This window comes from Mesoplodon densirostris, chromosome 13 (genome assembly GCF_025265405.1).
Source record: "Mesoplodon densirostris isolate mMesDen1 chromosome 13, mMesDen1 primary haplotype, whole genome shotgun sequence".
Lineage (NCBI taxonomy): Eukaryota > Metazoa > Chordata > Mammalia > Artiodactyla > Ziphiidae > Mesoplodon > Mesoplodon densirostris.
In genome coordinates this window covers 63,692,781-63,711,286 of record NC_082673.1, presented here as the reverse complement: position 1 = coordinate 63,711,286, position 18,506 = coordinate 63,692,781, and the positions used below count along the sequence as shown (strand labels likewise).

The window sequence follows — 18,506 nt, the reverse complement described above, 5'->3', positions numbered from 1 at the left end:
AAGCCTCTCTCTGGGGCTTCCTCTCCCCAACCGCCTTCGACTGGACAGCAACCCATAATGCTCAGTTCAATCAGCACCTTCTTTTTTGAGGCCTTCCCTAACCCCAAAGATATAAGTGATTCTGACCTCAGATATGCCCCTATTCTGACCCGTATATCATAACCCAGTAACACCTGATTGCTTTCTTTCTTTCTTTCTCCATGTTCTACTGTGAGCTTCATTAGGGCAGACACTGGTCAGACTCATCTCTTTTGTCACCCGTCCCCTCCATAGCCCACAGGTGGTGCTTAGTGACTACATGGGTGTACAAGACATCAGGTAGTAAGGTAAAAGTAGGTGGCACCAACGGAACCCAGAGACGGGGGTATTACAGAGCTCAGTGGTTTACAATCACTAAGGATCATATTAGGACCTTAAACCACATTAGGATCACCTGTGGAGCTTTAAAAACTACAGCTGGTGCAGAGCTGTAACACAGCCAGAGATGTATTACAATATTACAGCAGACCCAGTGGTGAAGGAAAAAAGAGAAGTCCGCGCATGGTGACTGGCTGCTACCGTTCTTTACAGTTTATGAAACACTTTGGTCTACATTACTGACACTCACACCAAGTCCAGGACAAAGAAGATTTTTGCAGGAAGAAACAGGAGCAAAAATTAAATGAATTGTTTCAGCACACACAAAGCTTCTCTATGTGCACTGTTGTTTCAGCCATACATCCTCCAAAATAGGAAGAAAAAGGCTTTTTTAGGTGAAATTCCACAGAGTTACCAAATTATAAAGGCAAGGAATGAAAAGTGAAGGCAAATGACAGCAAGCTTTGACTATGAGGCTAAGACATTTTAACTTTATCTGGATGATATTGGGGAGTGGTTAAAGGGTTTTGATCAGCTGAGCGAGTACATGAACTTTGAGTTTTCAGGTAAACATGGGAGATGTGTACAGATGGATTTGCATAGAGCCAAATGAAAAGTAGCAAAGTGTATCAAGGAGCTATCGCACTAATTAAGTGGGCGTGATCAGCCCAAACCAGCTGTTGATTTCACTTTTTTTTCATTGAACTATAGGTTGACACCATCCTAGGTGTGCTATACTATTCAATGATCAGGAGTTAGGAACATGATATTTTAATGGTTATTGTCAGTTTAAGGTGTTAATGAGGTACACTTCTAAATTGTGCAGTTTGGAGTTAATCGATTAAACATGAATTGAACCAAGTTAGTGTTAATAACATAGTGAAGACTGAACAACTGTTATTCAAAGAGTGAGTTTCAGTCATGATTACAAGGTCAGTTTCTGAGACACCATTGTTCAGTTTTAATTAAATATCATAAGCATTTATCTGTTTGTTTCCTGAATTAAATTAATGTGACTATAGATTGATAATGGTTTGTGTGACATTTGTTCTCTGAAATTTTCTTTGGTCTCTGGCGATGTATGTAAATTATTATTGTTTATGATGTATTATGCATATATTATGCATTATTATTATTATGTATTATACATATTGAGGTTCGATGTGCTGTGAACTGAGGTCATTTATGTAGAAGGTGGCATCATTATCCCCAGTAACAGTATAAAGAACAATGTGAAGAGCTTCCACGTGGTGCTCTTATCCAGGTATTGGGCATTGTGCTAATTGCTGCACAAACATCACCTCATGTAGACACACAAACAACAGTGGGGAAAGTCATGTTATTGCCATCAGACAAGGCAACTGAATCTCAGAGGAGTTAACTCTTCTGGTACACAGATTCTGAAAGGAGATCCAGAATGCAAAATCAATCTGCCTCAACCCATACCTGGGCTACTGGTCACGACACTCTTGAGACCTGCATGTGAAATGTCTGCTGGAAGTCTCTAGAATCTAGAACAAGTGTTGTCAGCCCCGATGGTGTGTTAGGTTAAGATGGTGCTGGGACCTTACCCAAGACCTGTATCCAGAGACAGTTTAGCACCAGTGGTAGTTTTTAAAGCTCCACAGGTGATCCCAATGTGATTTAAGATTCTAATGTGAGCCTCAGTGATTGGAAACCACTAAGCTCCATATTCCAGGAGGTTCCAGGAAAGCACCTGTGCTCAACTCTTTGGTTATCCCTACCAAGTAACTGAGACCTCATCTGACCTGCACCCGGCTGAGGGAAACCTTTCAAACACTGCTTTAAATGCCTCACTATAAATTACCTTACCATGAAACACTATAAATAAGTGCTCCCTTGCAGCCACCAGTCCCTACAAATCACCCCACTTGACCCTCCCACCTGAAGACGCACCCTGCCGTGGGTTTGGTATCAGTCCTGTCCTTGGTCAGACAGAATTATCTAAGGAGCTTTAATTCTCTAACGCCATGACTCAACATCCAGATATTAATAATAAAAACCACTTAACAAGCTTCCATGGGCCAGGCATGCTGTTCAGTGCTTCACATGTGTTACTCATTTGGTTCTCACACTGACCCTATGAGGTAGACGCTCTGATAATACTCATCTTACAGATGAAAAAACTGAATCTTAGAGAAATTAGGTAACATGATCTAGGTCACCCTACTAACCTGCAGAGCCTGGATCTTCACCTGGTTCTGCCCGACCACCGGGTCCATGTTCTTGGTTCCTCTCAGGGCTCCAGGGCTCCACGGGCACCCCAGCGCTTCTGCAGCTCAAGGGGGAAACTCCTCCTTCTCACCACAAATCGTCCTTTCTATCCTTTTCCAGCTAATGTCACCTCCTCACACCTGTCACTTAAATTGAAACCTCTAGACCACCCCCGATACCCATCACCCTTGGCAACTAGCGGGTCTGATGTGACCCTCAATGGCTCTCAAACCTTTTCCTATTCTTTCAGATCCTCACTGGGTTCTTTCCAAGATTATTTTTGTAACCCCTATAAAGAGTCTCCCTATCCTAGTCCTATCTCTTTCAAATCCAAACCCCACTTCACTGGTTTTTGATTTGATCATTTGGTGAGGCAAATTTGATAACACATTGAGGTTTAAAATTTTTTAGTGATGCAGTGAGTCCCATTTGATAAAACACTGATTCCTTAGCAAGGCGTTCTTCGTAATATAGCTCCAACTGACTTCTTCAAAGGCCTGTTCTACTGCTCCCAGGCCCCTTCTTCTTACCCCATAAACACTGTACGCTTTTCTCTAAAGCTTGTAAACTGGGGGCCCACAGAATCTGGTCCAAGAACTGTGTAGGTTCACCCAGTACTATTGTGTGAGTGTGAGTGAGTGAGTGTGTGTGTGTGTGTGTGTGTATTAACTGTCACCATTTAAAGAACTGGGAGAGTTCATGTAAAGATCCAGATCTCTTACTTCTCTTGTGACATTGCTTCGCCCATTGCCCACAGTCCTCACCACCCCATATTGTGTCCCAACCCAACTCACCTCATGGGTTTAAATGATCTGCATGATCCTGTAGGCATTATGAGGTTGTGATCTCCACGCTGGGCCATTAGAAGGTCTCTAGGTGTACCGTGCATCTTCATGCCTTCGTATCTTTGTTCACAGTGTTTCTTCAGATTAGAGGACCCTTTCTCCACCTGGTAGAGTTTTACCTTTTAAGGATCAGATAAAGGACCACCACTGCTGTGAAGTCCTTCCACTAAAATCAGTCACCTGTGCTCAATGAGCCCATAAAGCTTTATTTCTATTTCTAATGTAGTTCTCCCCGAACTATTAAGGGCAGTTTTATGCATGTCCTCTCCTGGCTAGATAGGAAGACCTTGAAAGTAGGTTCTGCTTTTTCAGCTTTACACTCTCCCTGACACTGTCTACCATCATGCCTCACCCATTGTATTCATTCCATGAGCACTGAGTTAAGTAAATTCACTTGAAATCAAAAGCCATTTTTTGCTGCCGATTAAAGTCTTTTCATTCCCACTTTTCTGTGAATGAACAAGTAAAAAACGTATTCATTTATGTAGAAAGGATCAATGAAATTACTGTTTCATATAAGCCTTGAGCAAACGTCCGTTTCTAAAGTCTCTTTAGTAAGATTATATAGCTGGTGATGAGAGCTGGCTCCACCTGGCTTCTAAGTGTATCATGAAGAGAATTGTATAAATATAACTCCCTCCCTTCCCTAATATTGCCCATATGATCAAATAATAACTAATGTTTTTTACAAAACACTTTCACACTTACGACAAATTTCTTAGGTGGTAAATACTTCATTAATCAGGTCTGCATCTTCACTTACAGTTTCTAATCTCACGGTCTCACAGGAAACTCACATTGCAAACTACTTAGTTCACTATATCTTTCTTTGAGACTTTACTTTCATTTCTTTTACACCTTCTATTAAAGCAGAAGAATGCTGAACTCTTAAGAATCTAGATTGAGGTTGAGAAAGAAGATATTTCTTATAAGATGCACAGTAGGTAGCATCCAGACCTTTCTTTAGGGAAGGAATGCCCAAAGCAGACACAAGGAGGAAAAGGAGTTCACACTCTCTCCTGAAGAAGCATGAGTGAAGGACCACAGTTGCCGTGGAAGCAAAATCTCAGAAGGAATGACCACATTCTTTTAGTAGCTGCCTGTTTTTTGCCAAGACTATCTGCTGATAGCCCTAAGCCCCAGGCAGCTGACTGCAATGCCTGTTAATATGTGAAAGACTAGTAACATTTTGCTGTTTCCATTCTCTCCCTGTAAGAATTGAATGTGGAACAGGTGTGGGCAGGGAAGCAGAAAAGTCCCTTGGAGAGTTATAAATTAGCCTGGTCCTGGGTTGAGTTCATGGGCATCTCTGAGGAACCCCATTCCTTCCCAAGGCATTCCAAGTAGATGAAGGGAATCTAACAGGAACCAAACAGTCTGCAGTGTGTCTACATTCTAAGAAAGAATGCCAGAAATTTCAGACTCAGATTGAAATCTTTGTCATAGTTTTCTTTTCTTGTGATCCAATTTCCTCTTAAGCAAGAGGGATTTTGTCTCTGCATTGTCGGACCACAGTTAAAATTATCAGATGCTGTTGAACTCTAAAAACACATCTGACAGATTTCTAGATAGAGTAGTAAATCGTCTCCCCAGTTGTGTTAATCCTGGGAGGTAAATGACCTACAGGATGGAAAACTGACATCAACGTATTTTTTAAAATAAATTTGTCTCACAATCAGAAGTAATTAAAGTTCTTACCTTTTTTTATGCTCTTAGACAGCAGTTTTCAATCAGTGTGATTAACTGCATGTCAAGATTGGAGGAAAGTATACAGTTTAAAAACCTATAGAACTGTTGGATGAAGAAAAAATTCTATTTGTCTTACCTTAAGAAATTACTCAGTGTTGAGCCCTGAGCATTTTTACCTGGTTTAGGACACTTAATAGATGGTTCTTTTCCTGTCCAAGTGACCTATCTATCCAGTCCTTTTTTAAAAACTATATTTCAGTCTTTGTTCTGAGAATTGAAAAAATGGTTTTTCTTCATGAACTTGAAGTTCTACTAAGGAAGCTTGTGTTATTAAAAACAAAAGTTCGGGTAGGGGTTGCTTCTGATAGCATTCACTTATTTTGTCTTTAAATAGTCTGCTTTAACAAAATATTTGAAAAGATTTGTTGTAATCATCTCTGAAATTCAGTGTGTGTAGGTCTCAATTTAAAGATTAAAAAAAAATAATTGGACCAGAATTTTGACTATCGTCTTGTGTATTAATAGGATTTGTCTATAAAATAATTCAAACGTGGGACTAAAACACCAGGCCCTTGTCTCCCCCCTTATCTGGGCCTCAGTTTTCTCATCTGGTAAATGGAGGTTGGATGAGGCAACTTCTAAACTCTGTATCGAATAGAGTTGAAGACAAAAGAAAAAGGCAACTTAGGACCTTTGATGAGTAGAGTGAAAAGAGGCACATGCCTTACATCAGACATCTGGGTTTGAGTCTCAGATATTATTCGTTATAGGAAGTTATGTGTCATTGTATTCAGCTATAAAATGGGGACTAACTAAGAGCTATATTGAAAGCTGTTGAGGTTTCAATGGAAACAAGCCTAGAATGTTCCCAGCACAACTTGTGCATGTATTTTATGCTCCTATAAATGGTAGGACCATATTTTAAGGTCAGGAAAAACCTAAGGCTGAGCACATGATAGGACCTAGTAATTTCCACTCTGGCACTTGGAGAAGAAAGGGCGTGATCCTATCACTGTCCTTTACCAACAGAGATGTCCCTCTGCTCTGATGAAACTGGAGCTGTCAGGGTTTAAAAAAAGCACACCATCACAGGGAAGGCACTGCATCTTGGCAAGAAGTGCTTAACATAGCTTCCACCGTCACCAAATTCTCTTCTCACCCCACATCCCACTTCTATTTAAATCCCAAGCCCTCCACCGGCCCACACTCATTTTAGCCAGTGCCCAGGCTGGCAGCAGAGAAGAGAAAGGTAGCATGGCTCCGGGGGAAAAGGAAAGGGAGGAGGGGCCAGCCAAGAGTGCCATCCGGAAGGTACGCACAGCCACCCTGGTTATCAGCTTGGCCCGAGGTTGGCAGCAGTGGGCCAATGAGAACAGCATCAGGCAGGCCCAGGAGCCCACAGGCTGGATGCCAGGAGGGACCCAGAACCCATCCCAAGCTTCTGGACCAGTGATCCACTCTACCACCCACCGGAAAGCTCAGAGTGCCCCAAAGTCTTCCTCCCCAAAGCCAGAGGGACATGGAGATGGACCAAGCTCAGAGGAAGCCACCGAGGTGTCTCAGATCAAAAGGAAAGAGGTGACCAAAACAGTTGTCAGCAAGGCTTACGAGAGAGGAGGGGATGTGGGCCACCTCAGCCACAGATTCGAGAAGGATGAGGACACGCCTGAAGCTGGGCAGCCAGAGAGTGAAATGGACAGAATCCTCTGCGACCATGGCTCCCCGACGAGGAGGAGAAAATGTGCCAGCCTGGTATCTGAGCTGACCGAAGGCTGGAAAGAGATGGGACAGGTGGAACAGGAAGGGCCTAAGTGCAGGAGCAGCAGCGTAGACACAGAGGACAGCGGCTACGGAGGGGAGATGGAGGGGAGGCTGGAGCAGGATGGAGAGCGGGTGGCCGCTGCCAGAATCAAACGCCCTTTGCCCTTCCAGTAAGTAAATGCATTTCCCAACTCCTTATCCCGCTCTTGAGCCCCAGGCAGCTGGGGGAATCCCAGAGAGCAGGGAAGGACTACCAAAGTCAGAGTAAGAATCTCACAGATCGGGCAGGCAGCAAGATCCGGGGAAAGGCACGCCCCTGGGCTAAGAGGGCAGTACCAAGCTCAGTCATGGACCTTTGGGCCAGGGGCCTGCACTATTTGGTTTCTCCTTTCTGTTTTTTTTTTTTTTTTGTGGTACGCGGGCCTCTCACTGCTGTGGCCTCTCCCATCGCGGAGCACAGGCTCCGGACGCGCAGGCCCAGCGGCCATGGCCCACGGGCCCAGCCGCTCCGCGGCATGCGGGATCCTCCCGGACCGGGGCACGAACCTGTGTTCCCTGCATCGGCAGGCGGACTCTCAACCACTGCGCCACCAGGGAAGCCCTCTCCTTTCTGTTTTGAACACTCCAGGTTTAGCCACAACAAAGATGAAGCCACCGGAGAGGGGTATCTGCTTTGGGTAAATTTTTTAAGTCAATTCTATAATGAGTAACAAATTGGCTTATTTTTCTGCAGAGACAAGTATTTGCTGGTAGACTGAGTGGAGAAACCTTTCCCTTGTCCAAAATCAGTCTACAATATTTTCAAGAGACACATCTACCCAAATAATGCCCCTGGAACACAGATTTCTGTGAGCCTGTATACAGGTAGGAAGCTGCTGTCTAATGTGAAAGCAGGCTCTGAAGTCAGACAGACCCAAGTTCAAATTCCAGCTCTGCCCTGACTATAGTTAACAATACTGTATTATGCACTTGAAAGTTGCTAAGAGAATATCTCTTAAATGCTCTCACCACAAAAAAAAAAAAAAACCTGCTTATTCTTCTAAACCCATTTCCTCCTTTGTAAAACAATGGCAACAGTAACCTTTTGGAATAAATTCTGTTGTACTGGCACGAGGTGAGAACTTAGCACAGTGCCTGCACATAAGCTCACTATATGAAAGTTATTACTGCTCGTATAGATTTTATTATTTAGCAATTTTTCAAACTTTCAGAAAACTTTGTTCTGCTTATAAACAAAGACAGAAATGCTCTTAAAGCTAGGTAATTAAAATATCACAATCCGAAAACAATTAAATGCACGCACACACACACACACACACACTGACTCAAACTGATACTTTTGTCTGACAAGAAACGCATGTTTTGTTTCAAGACAGTAACTGCCTCCACATAACAGAAAGTCAGGATTTCTCACTCAACAACCACAGGATATCAGAATGCAGGAAAAGTCTCAGACGTGGCGAATGTTTATAAACTGACTCCTTCTGGGAACGGTTAGATGTGTAGGTGTGTTTTTCAACTTTTATGAAATAGAAAGGACAAAACTGGTTACCTTATTTGACAAAAAGCTGTCACAGTTTGTGACTTTAACGATGTTTTGAAAGAATTAGCACTATTATATTGAAAGCTTTCAAGAAAAATGAAATGGCAAACTAAGATAATCATAATTCCGCATGCATTTAGCGTGTGCTATGGGTATTTTACGTGCTTTGTCCTTAGAACTCTCACAGTGAGGAAGGTAATATCCCATTTTAGGGATGAGAGCACTGAAGCTCAGAGGGAAATTTCACTCAGCAAGTTAGTGACCTCAGATGTGTATGCCTGTCTCCAAATGTAATGCTTTGAAACCAGACATGATGCTACTTCTCATGCAGCGCCTTGAGGATGCATTCAGAGATCTAGATTTGTGCTCTACTTACATTCACATAGGAATTCATAATCAGAAATCACTATTCTACCAGACCATATGGAACCATAGTCTAAGTTTTGGCCTTGTGAATTTGGGGCGGGGTGTGTGTGCTACAAAAGGAAACAATGGAACAGAATAAACCCAATGGAATAAAGACTAAGGGTGGCACAATGACGATCTTCCTGTCAGCATGTTTTGAATTGGCCAGAAGTAGGGAGGTGACAGCTGGGACCAATCTCCAAGGCATGTACTCTTCTTTGGCACTTGTCTAAGTATTTATTCATTTAATCCTCAAAACATTCTCATGTAGGCACAGTCATTAGCCTCATTGGATAGATGGGAACATGAGACAAAGAAGTATTAGGGAATTTGTATAAGATTGTACAGCCCATGGGGTTTGAACCCAGGCACTCTGGATCCAGAGCCCACCCTCTTGACCACTACTCTAAACTGTCTCACCTGGAAGTGAGAACTTGCATACCGGACCCTTCTGTTGGTTCCCCCAAACAGACATGTACCTGGACACCTTCTTAGTGTGATAGAGAGATACCTTTGAATGAGAGACAGATTTGAATCATGGTCACTCTGGCAAATCCTAAGTTTCTCTGTACTCATCTGAAAAAAATAGATGTGATAATCCAGAGTTATTTTGGTATTAATTATGTAAAGCAACAGACCCAGGAAAGCTACTTAATAAGTTGTACTCATTATAATGCAAGGGGCCAGACCTGGTGATCCTAACACTACGAGATGCTAGGAGATTGGCTCTCAGGGTTTGGGGAGGAGAATGGGAATGAAATCCCTTCCTTCCTTCTTTGGCTCCTTTCCCTTGGTCTTAGAATACGTAGGGTACCAGAATGTTGTACGCAGCAACAGCAGCTCTGAATGTCAGCAGTAATCCTAGCTATGCTCAGGAAGCTTCAGCAGAAGCCCAATGGGACTTTTTACCTGATGGGACTCTCACGTACTGCTTGAGAAATGAATGTGGCATTATTGAGGAAGCCTATGTGAAAGGGGGTTTTGTTCATTTATTTTTAATTCTAAGCACCATTCTTTCCCCATATCCACTAACAGGGAGAAAATTATGTGTCACGAATATTTAAGTAGAAAAAAAGTTGTCTTGGTGGTTAAGATGTTCTATGGATAACAGAGACAAGTCAGGTTTGGTAGAAAGTAGAAATATTCTTCACCAGTAGAGTTTTACTACCTGGGGCTTTACTATGAAAATGATTTCTATTTTATGCTTTATTTTTAAAATATTCAGTCTTTTAATTGTATAGCTATGTGACTTGTTTGGTCCAGCTCCTTTAGACAAAGGAAATTTTATCTCCCACACAGTAATGATGCAATATTGAAATGACAATCACTCATCCATCCTCTCCTCCAAGTTCTGTTTGGCAAAAATACTAATGGTTGAGCGTTTTATAGAAAAGGGAACTGAGCACAGAGATGTATACAAGCCACAGAGCTAGTAAGTGATGACACTGGGAAGGCTGATGCCAGAGCTTGCATTCTTAACCACTGTTAGACTGATTCTCTGAGGACAGAACGGACTCAAGAAATCACATGGAGATCAAAGCATCAGCTTAATTAGTGGAATCCCAATAACTCCCAAACTGTAGTGTTTTGGTACAACTATATTGAAGATATTTGCTAGAAATGAAGGGGAAAGTATGGCTATCTAATATTTGACCCCAATTCTCGAGCTTGGAACCCTTTCTATGGACTCTGAGGACAGCTGCCAAACTGCAAGGAGAAGCACAGGCTTGGCTCCCAAACCTGGCTGATAACAGAAAGGAGAGCACAGGTTTGAATTCAGTCACCCTGCTTCTGATAAGTGTGACCCTGCAGATATCAATCTCCCATTAACCAAATTGGCTATACTTCCTGTGGTGAAGGGCAAGCAAACCAGTGGACAGAGGAGCAGATTCTCTCCAGAACTTCCCTGAGAAGTTGGAAAGGGTGGCAGAAGTTCTTCAGTTTACTGACAGAGAAGTGTTCTAGCCTAAGATATGGATGTGGTGCCAGTCTTTGAATATCGCTTTGCTTCTATAAATGTATATGAGAGTGTCTTTCTAAAGCTCAATCTAAACTATTATTCACATTTGTACTTGAAATTTAGAAAAACAGGACAAGCTGATATATTAAGTCTTACGTTCATTGATCAGGAGGATACTCAGGGTATAAGACTTTCTAATCCTGATTTAAACCTGAAACTTCCATACTTTTAAAAAACTGGAAATACTAAGACAATATAGAACGTTTATAAGATAGAGAAAATTAAATACTCATTAAGATATATTTTCTTCTAGTACTTCTTTAAAACAACCTTGTCTATTTTCTAATTCTTGCTAATAGGATCAATTCTTTTGCTTTCCTTTTCTCTTATTACTGAGAATTACAGTTTGGCCATATAACAAATGGAAATTAAGATTTAGTAGGTGCTTTTTTAGATGTTTCTCTTCTTCACAGAGTTATTACCTCACCAACCCCAACCCTTATCCCAAATGACATAGAGTGTCAACACTCAGGGAATTTAAGTTCCTAATTAAAATTAGAAGAAAAAATACTACATCAATGAATGAGAGACCCATATAAACATACAGTTTAAACAAATTACCTCTGGATGATAATTTGAATATTTTTCTGCTTCTTGTAAATTTTAAAATCAATACAGTTGACGCAAAACAACATGGGTTTGAACTGTGTGGGTCCATTTATAAGCGGATTTTTCAAATAAATGCTTGCAACAGTATTACACAATCCATGGTTGGTTGAATCTATGGAGGTGGAACCATGGATACAGTATAAGAGTAGAGTTATACTCGGATTTTCAAGTGCTTGAAAGATCAGAACTCCTTCCCCACCATTGTTCCCTTGAACAACCCGATGAGTATCTTGTAGTATTTACTAAAAAAAAAAAAAAAAATCCATGTATAAGTGGACCTGTGCAGTTCAAGCCTGTGTTGTTCAAGGGTCAACTGTAATACCAGCATGAAAGAGAATTTTGGAAAAGAAAAAAAAAATCAACTGTCATCTAGATACCAATATAATTATTTTCAATTGTGCACATGCTCTTGATTTCTTCAGCCTGGTGTATACACATTTTACATGGTTAGAATTGTACCATACATACTCAAATTTGGTTTACTCTGATGATTTTCATGAATGTCTTTTAGTGGTTATTCGTCATTCTTTTTTCATTATTGAGTATTCAACTAGTACCTAAGAGTGTCTGGCACACAGTAGTTGTCATAAATACTTTAATAGAGGATGGAAGGAATGTCAAAGTGCCCAGAAGCTCCTTAAAGGGAGGATGTATTATACTATAGGACAGAACCACAGGTGGTGCTCAGGAGACAAAAAGTATGAGTTAATAAATCATGCTATTCTTTTCTCTTTCTTCTGAGATGTTCCAAGTCGCTTCTCCAGCAAGATGTTCCAAGTCGCTTCTCCAGCAAGATGTTCCAGCCTCAAATGAGGCTGAGCTTTGGGTTTTGCCAGGATGACCCTGGGCTTGTTATTGAAGACTATGTCTGCCATGGATTGCCATCATTCCAAGGGCACTAGGTGTTTCCTCTCCTTTGATCATGAGATCAAGCAGCCCATAATCTATGCAGCTGAACAGGGTCAGTCTATTGAGATGCAGATGAAGACGAGGACCAGCAGGGTTGAGAGAAATGCATTCCACTTCAGGGCTGTAGCTCCAAGCACTTTTCCACACATGCATGATTTTTTTAAGTTGTGATAATTGTGTAAACAGTTTTTGTATGCTGCTTTTTACCAATTAACTTTGTCATATACTTTTGTCCGTGTCGTTACAAAGAATAGCACTGTTATATTCAGCAATGTACTCGTAGTTTGAACTCTCCTGCAGTAGTGAAACAATGCAGCAAGTGTAGGACACAAACCACGGGAATTAGTGAAAGGTCGCCATCTACTGGATGTCCTTCCTCTTCGAAGAAAACAATGCTGATGCAAGTATGCTTGCCTCTCTATCCAGTGTTAGCCTCCTGCATCTGAATGACCAGACTGCAGGAAGTGAGTTTGGATAGTGAGGAAGACTCACATCTGACCCGTTCCTGGGTTTTGAACAGCAAATGGTGAGAGTTCAGATAGCAGGGGCTACTGCGTTCGGGCATGCCGTTGCCATAAGCAAATTCAATCCTGCTCTACACCTCCCACTTCCAATGCTTCCACACATGAAGCCACTCGGAGCTGGGGAGAAGGATGGTGAGTCACTTGTACGGATGAAGAATACAAATTTCTGACTTTTAGGTAGTCCAAGAGTTCATGCTTTACTCATGAAGGCAGAGACCTCGAAAAAAAGTCTAGGAGATTGGCGATACGGAAATGACAGGAAAGGCTGTTAAAGACAAATTTTGCCATTTTAAAATTAGATCTGCATCCTCATGACATTATTGGTCTACACTTTCCAATGCTGGCTTTTGTTTTGTTTTAATAAGAAATGCATTCCAAACTGCAAGGGCAGACACACACATTTGAGACACAGCTCATCCACATAACTGTCCTGGCAGGCTGAGTGGCACCATCGGAGAGGGAAGAGCACTGACTCTGCCTAAGACAGTTTGGGTTTGAATCCTGCCTCTTCCGCTGGGTTAGGGCAGCATTTCACAGAAGTTATACACAGGCTCTGGAGCCGGCTTAACTTTGGTGCAAGTCCCAGCTCCATCACTTAACAGCTTTGTGACTTTAAGCCAAGTTACTTAACCCCTCTGGCCTCAGTTTCCTCATCTGTGAGGTGAGATTAACTACCTATCTCATGAAATGGTTGTGGAAATATTAGTAGAAAGTGTTTAGAAGAATGCCAGCACACTGTGTTCAATAAATATTACTATTGCTAGCTGGTGTCTCCTATATATACAGCTTGATTTTTCAAAATTTGTGGCACATCATAGATACTAGTATAGATATGCTTCATTAAAGATCCATATATAGGGACTTCCCTGGCGGTCCAGTGCTTAAGACTCTGCACTTCCACTGCAGGGGGCACGGGTTCCATCCCAAGTTGGGGAAAGATCCGTATGTTGTGCAGTGCAGCCAAAAAAAAAAATCCATATATAAAAATCTATACATGAGTGAATATTAGAGTATGTGTGCTGATATAAGGCTTATTTTGGGCAAATAACTGTTTCTTGATGTCCTATGTAAAGTGGATTCTCTTAATACACTCATTCGAGTCCAGTTCTAAATGTTACTAATATGCAACTTTAAGATACACATATTTGGGGCTTCCCTGGTGGTGCAGTGGTTGAGAATCTGCCTGCTAATGCAGGTGACACGGGTTCGAGCCCTGGTCTGGGAGGATCCCACATGTCACGGAGCAACTAGGCCCGTGAGCCACAACTACTGAGCCTGCGCGTCTGGAGCCTGTGCTCTGCAACAAGAGAGGCCGCGATAGTGAGAGGCCCGCGCACCGCGATGAAGAGCGGCCCCTGCTTTCCACAACTAGAGAAAGCCCTCACACAGAAACGAAGACCCAACACAGCAAAAATAAATAATTAATAAACTCTTACCCCCAACATCTTCTTTAAAAAAAAGATACACATATTTGCATTACATTTGTGTAAGGAAGCTTTTTTCTTGAAATAGTTTAATATGATTATTTTACGGAGCTTAAAACATTACTGTTATTTAGAGAGAAAATAATCTAGAAGGAGAGACCTCAAACTAAGAACAATGGTGGCCTTGTATATGACTTTTCTTCTTTCTTCTTATTTTTTTGAATTGTTCGTATTTCTTTGATAATGAAACAATTATAGAGTTACATTAAGATGCATATGTACAAGAAGTACAAACAGAAAGCAACACTTGGGTGTTAAAATATCAATATTTTGATTCTTCATCCTCTCTCTCTCTTTTAGGGCAAATAGATTCACAGAGAAACTCAACTGCAAAGTCCAGCAAAAATACAGCCAAGTGGGCAACCTGAAAGAAAGATGGCAACACTGGGCTGATGAACACAGACAATCTCAGAAGCTCAATCCTTTCAGTGAAGAGTTTGATTATGAGTTGGCCATGTCCACCTGCCTGCACAAAGGAGATGAAGGCTACGGCCGTCCCAAGGAAGGAACCAAAACTGCCGAAAGGGCCAAGAGAGCCGAGGAGCACATCTACAGAGAAATCATGGACATGTGTTTCATCATCCGAACGATGGCTCACCACAGACGGGACGGCAAGATCCAGGTTACTTTTGGAGATCTCTTTGACAGATACGTTCGTATTTCAGATAAAGTTGTGGGCATTCTCATGCGTGCCAGGAAGCGTGGACTGGTTGACTTCGAAGGAGAGATGTTATGGCAAGGCCGAGATGACCACGTTGTGATTACTCTACTGAGTGAACCTTCAACTGCACGAACCAAACTTGACCCACTCTTGTCTTAATGCTAAATGCGGATGTAGTGAAAAGTAAAATGCAAACTGCTCTGTAATAAGTTGGTAAATATTAAACAATTTTTACATGATTGACTCTTTTGGCACTCTATTTAAGCACACACAAAGCATTTCAGAAAGCACATCGAGGACTATTCGTATACAATAGTATAAATATTTGAAATTCCATTTACCCTTTTAGGCAAAAATGTTTGGCTATTCTTTGCAAAACTACTATAACTCTTTAAATAAACAATTATATCTAAGAAAAATGCTGACTTCAGGGAAATATCAGCAAAACATATTACAATGTGTCATTGTTCGGGAAAAAAAAAATCCAGCAAGTTTGGCAAAACTAATTTTAAAATTTTCTAGGAAGCTTGACTTTGTACCATTATTTTTATCCCTTAAAAAACAAGCACACAAAATAAGCACACAAATAAAAAGTTGTATTCAAATAAGATGCTGAAATTTCTCTGTGGACTTTGAATTTAATAGGTTTCCAACAGAAATTAGCTACCCTTCTCTGATGTGATTTGCACAAATCACATAAAAAGACATTGCTGGTGGTCTTAGAGCCAGCAGAGAAGGCGGGTTTTGTTCACTTTCCCTATGAAAGCAGAGCAAAGGTAAGACATTTAGACTTACCTGCCTTTGCAGGACTTCTTGGGGAAGTTTTATTTTTTCTCAAAACCTTAGTGAGTCATGCTGTTTGAAGTAGAAATACAGAAAATGCTACAATGAATTGGAATGTTGAGTGTAGAAGAATCTGATAGAATCATGGGTAGATCAGAAACAGACTTGAGACATTTTAATTTACTTCATGCTGTAACAAATTTTTTGAAATATCTGAAAGTCCTAAAGCAGCAATATGAGTCCTGCCAAAGTGAAAAAAGTATAGCTTAATGATGACAGACACATTTATTTGGCACTAATCTGTTACTTGTCAATTGTTCTCAATTAGATTTAATGTGCCTTGTATAATTTTAAAAACAAACTGAATAAAAATTGTGAGATTACAATTCTTACAGAATTCAATGGAAGTTACTAAATGATATTATAGCACTTTGGTGTTAGATACAGAAATTAATGTCAAAGCACAATACCTCAAAGTAATAGACGCTCATAATTGTTAGGCGTTAGGTTTAATATAAAGCATGGATTAAACTACCATAAGAGTTATCCTTGTTTTCATGTATGATTCTTTTTCAAACTGAAAGTTCCAAAAATCTTCTTAAAGAAGGTTTATACATTTTTGTTTCCATAATAGATTTGTTAAATTACAAATTAATGACTAATATTTCTAAGTAGGATTTCATATAAGATGTATACTTTTATCACAACAGTGAAACCTATGTCAAAATTTAAAAACATGGCACAAGAATAAAAGATACTTTCTTGTATTTTATGTTCTTGTTTTTATATTACTATTTTGAAGTTATATTCCACAATACCACTTTCTGGTGTTTGAAATACAAAATTATAGAGTGTAACTCGGGTTACTTCTAGAATCAGTGGAATATTTAGACAAAGAGCACATATTCAACTCTGGACAGTAACAGTTTATGCAAGCATCGATGCAGATCATTCAAAGTTCAGTTTGTCTGAAATTGAGGATGGAATTTAAAAGTCTTCTTCTCAGAGAGCTTACATTAACACTCTTCTGAATAAGGTGTGACTGTAAAATCAGAAAGTTTTCTTAGAGGAAAATGCCTGCTATATGACAGATTTTTATCTTAAAAAAACTCCATGACAGGAAAAATCCATGGTTGAAAACCTTAAGGCTTTTAGACAAAAAAAGATGAGTAGAACTCAGGTGGCAAACATGTTAATGAAACTCCTCATATTTTCATAGTCACTAAATAACATATGAAATAATTCTATATAAAGTAAATATACTATCAATAGCACTTTACTTTTGGCGATTCTAAATTCCCAGTAACGGCTAAGTGTACAGTTGGTTTCCAAATCTTCAGGATTTTTTTCCCAAACTTTCAATCAGATGTTTAAAGAGCTTGGGGTTACTGAAAGGTACATTTTTGTTTTTTTAACCTTTTCTGTAGGGGCCTCCAAATGTTTGATGCCTTTTAATTTCTTTAACTTGAAGTTTTATGACTTCCTGATTCCCACGTTCACCTTCTTATCACTTTGCCCACTTACATCAACAGGAGGGAAGTCTACACTCAGATTTTCTTTCTCGCCAACACTGTGTTGGAAAATGAGGCTGCACCTATATTTTTACTTCTGCTTTTACTTTCCTTCCCCAAATTCCTTTTTTTCAATGAATTTTTATTTTTGATATATATATTTTTAAATAAATTTATTTAGTTATTTTTGGCTGCGTTGGGTCTTCGTTGCTGTACGCGGGCTTTCTCTAGCTGTGGTGAGCAGGGGCTGTTCTTTGTTGTGGTGCGTGGGCTTCTCATTGCGGTGGCTTCTCTTGTTGAGGAGCACAGGCTCTAGGTGCACGGGCTTCAGTAGTTGTGGAACGCAGGTTCAGCAGTTGTGGCTTGTGGGCTCTAGAGCACAGGCTTAGTAGTTGTGGTGCACGGGCTTAGCTGCTCCATGGGATGTGGGATCTTCCCAGACCAGGGCTTGAACCCGTGTCCCCTGCATTGGCAGGCGGATTCTTAACCACTGCTCCACCGGGGAAGCCCCCCCCCCTTTTAAATACTACCAACAGATATATTAGGTACTGTTTTTCACATGATATGGGAATAATAATAAAGTAGAATTTCGTTTCAATGGGAACTCATGCTAGAGACAGTATCGCTGTACTTTATTGTCACTATTTTCAGGGATTACAGAAGCAGGGAACCACCTGGCCCATGTTAAAGTGGCCTCTTAACGCAGATGCCTCCTAGAATATGCATTTTCATTCCCAGTACCGAGGATGTTTCTCGATGCACAGTAAGAACACAATGTCTGCAGAAGTATTTAATGCATAAATGCGCCGTATGACCTAACTTCTTGGCCTAGAGGTTTTCAGAGTGCTGTGGTTCAATATCATCCCAGCAAGGATGATCTCATGGCACTGTATGCCCAGATTTGGGGGGCACCCCTGTATCTAACAAAATCACATTGCGTTTACTTTTTGACCAATAAATTCCAATCCCCAAATTTCCTTTTAAGATACAACTCAAACAATATGAAAATACATATGCATAACATAGTGTACTATTTTTAATTGTAAAATAATGCAATAACCTAATACACATAGGAAAATGGCTGAAAAAAGCATGGTACATACACATGGATGCAGCTCTGAAAAAAGTAAGGAAAAGGTTGCAGGGGAGATTAAGATGGCAGAGAGCAGG

At 40.7% G+C, this 18,506-nt stretch overlaps 1 protein-coding gene across 1 annotated transcript; it reads left to right on the top strand.

Moving 5' to 3' along the window:
- Positions 1–6,380: 6,380 nt before the first annotated feature.
- ABRA (actin binding Rho activating protein) lies at positions 6,381–15,201 on the top strand. Its single transcript, XM_060115728.1, has 2 exons — positions 6,381–7,057; positions 14,682–15,201. The coding sequence occupies exons 1-2, from the start codon at positions 6,381–6,383 to the stop codon at positions 15,199–15,201; spliced, it is 1,197 nt and encodes a 398-aa protein (XP_059971711.1).
- Positions 15,202–18,506: the final 3,305 nt, after the last annotated feature.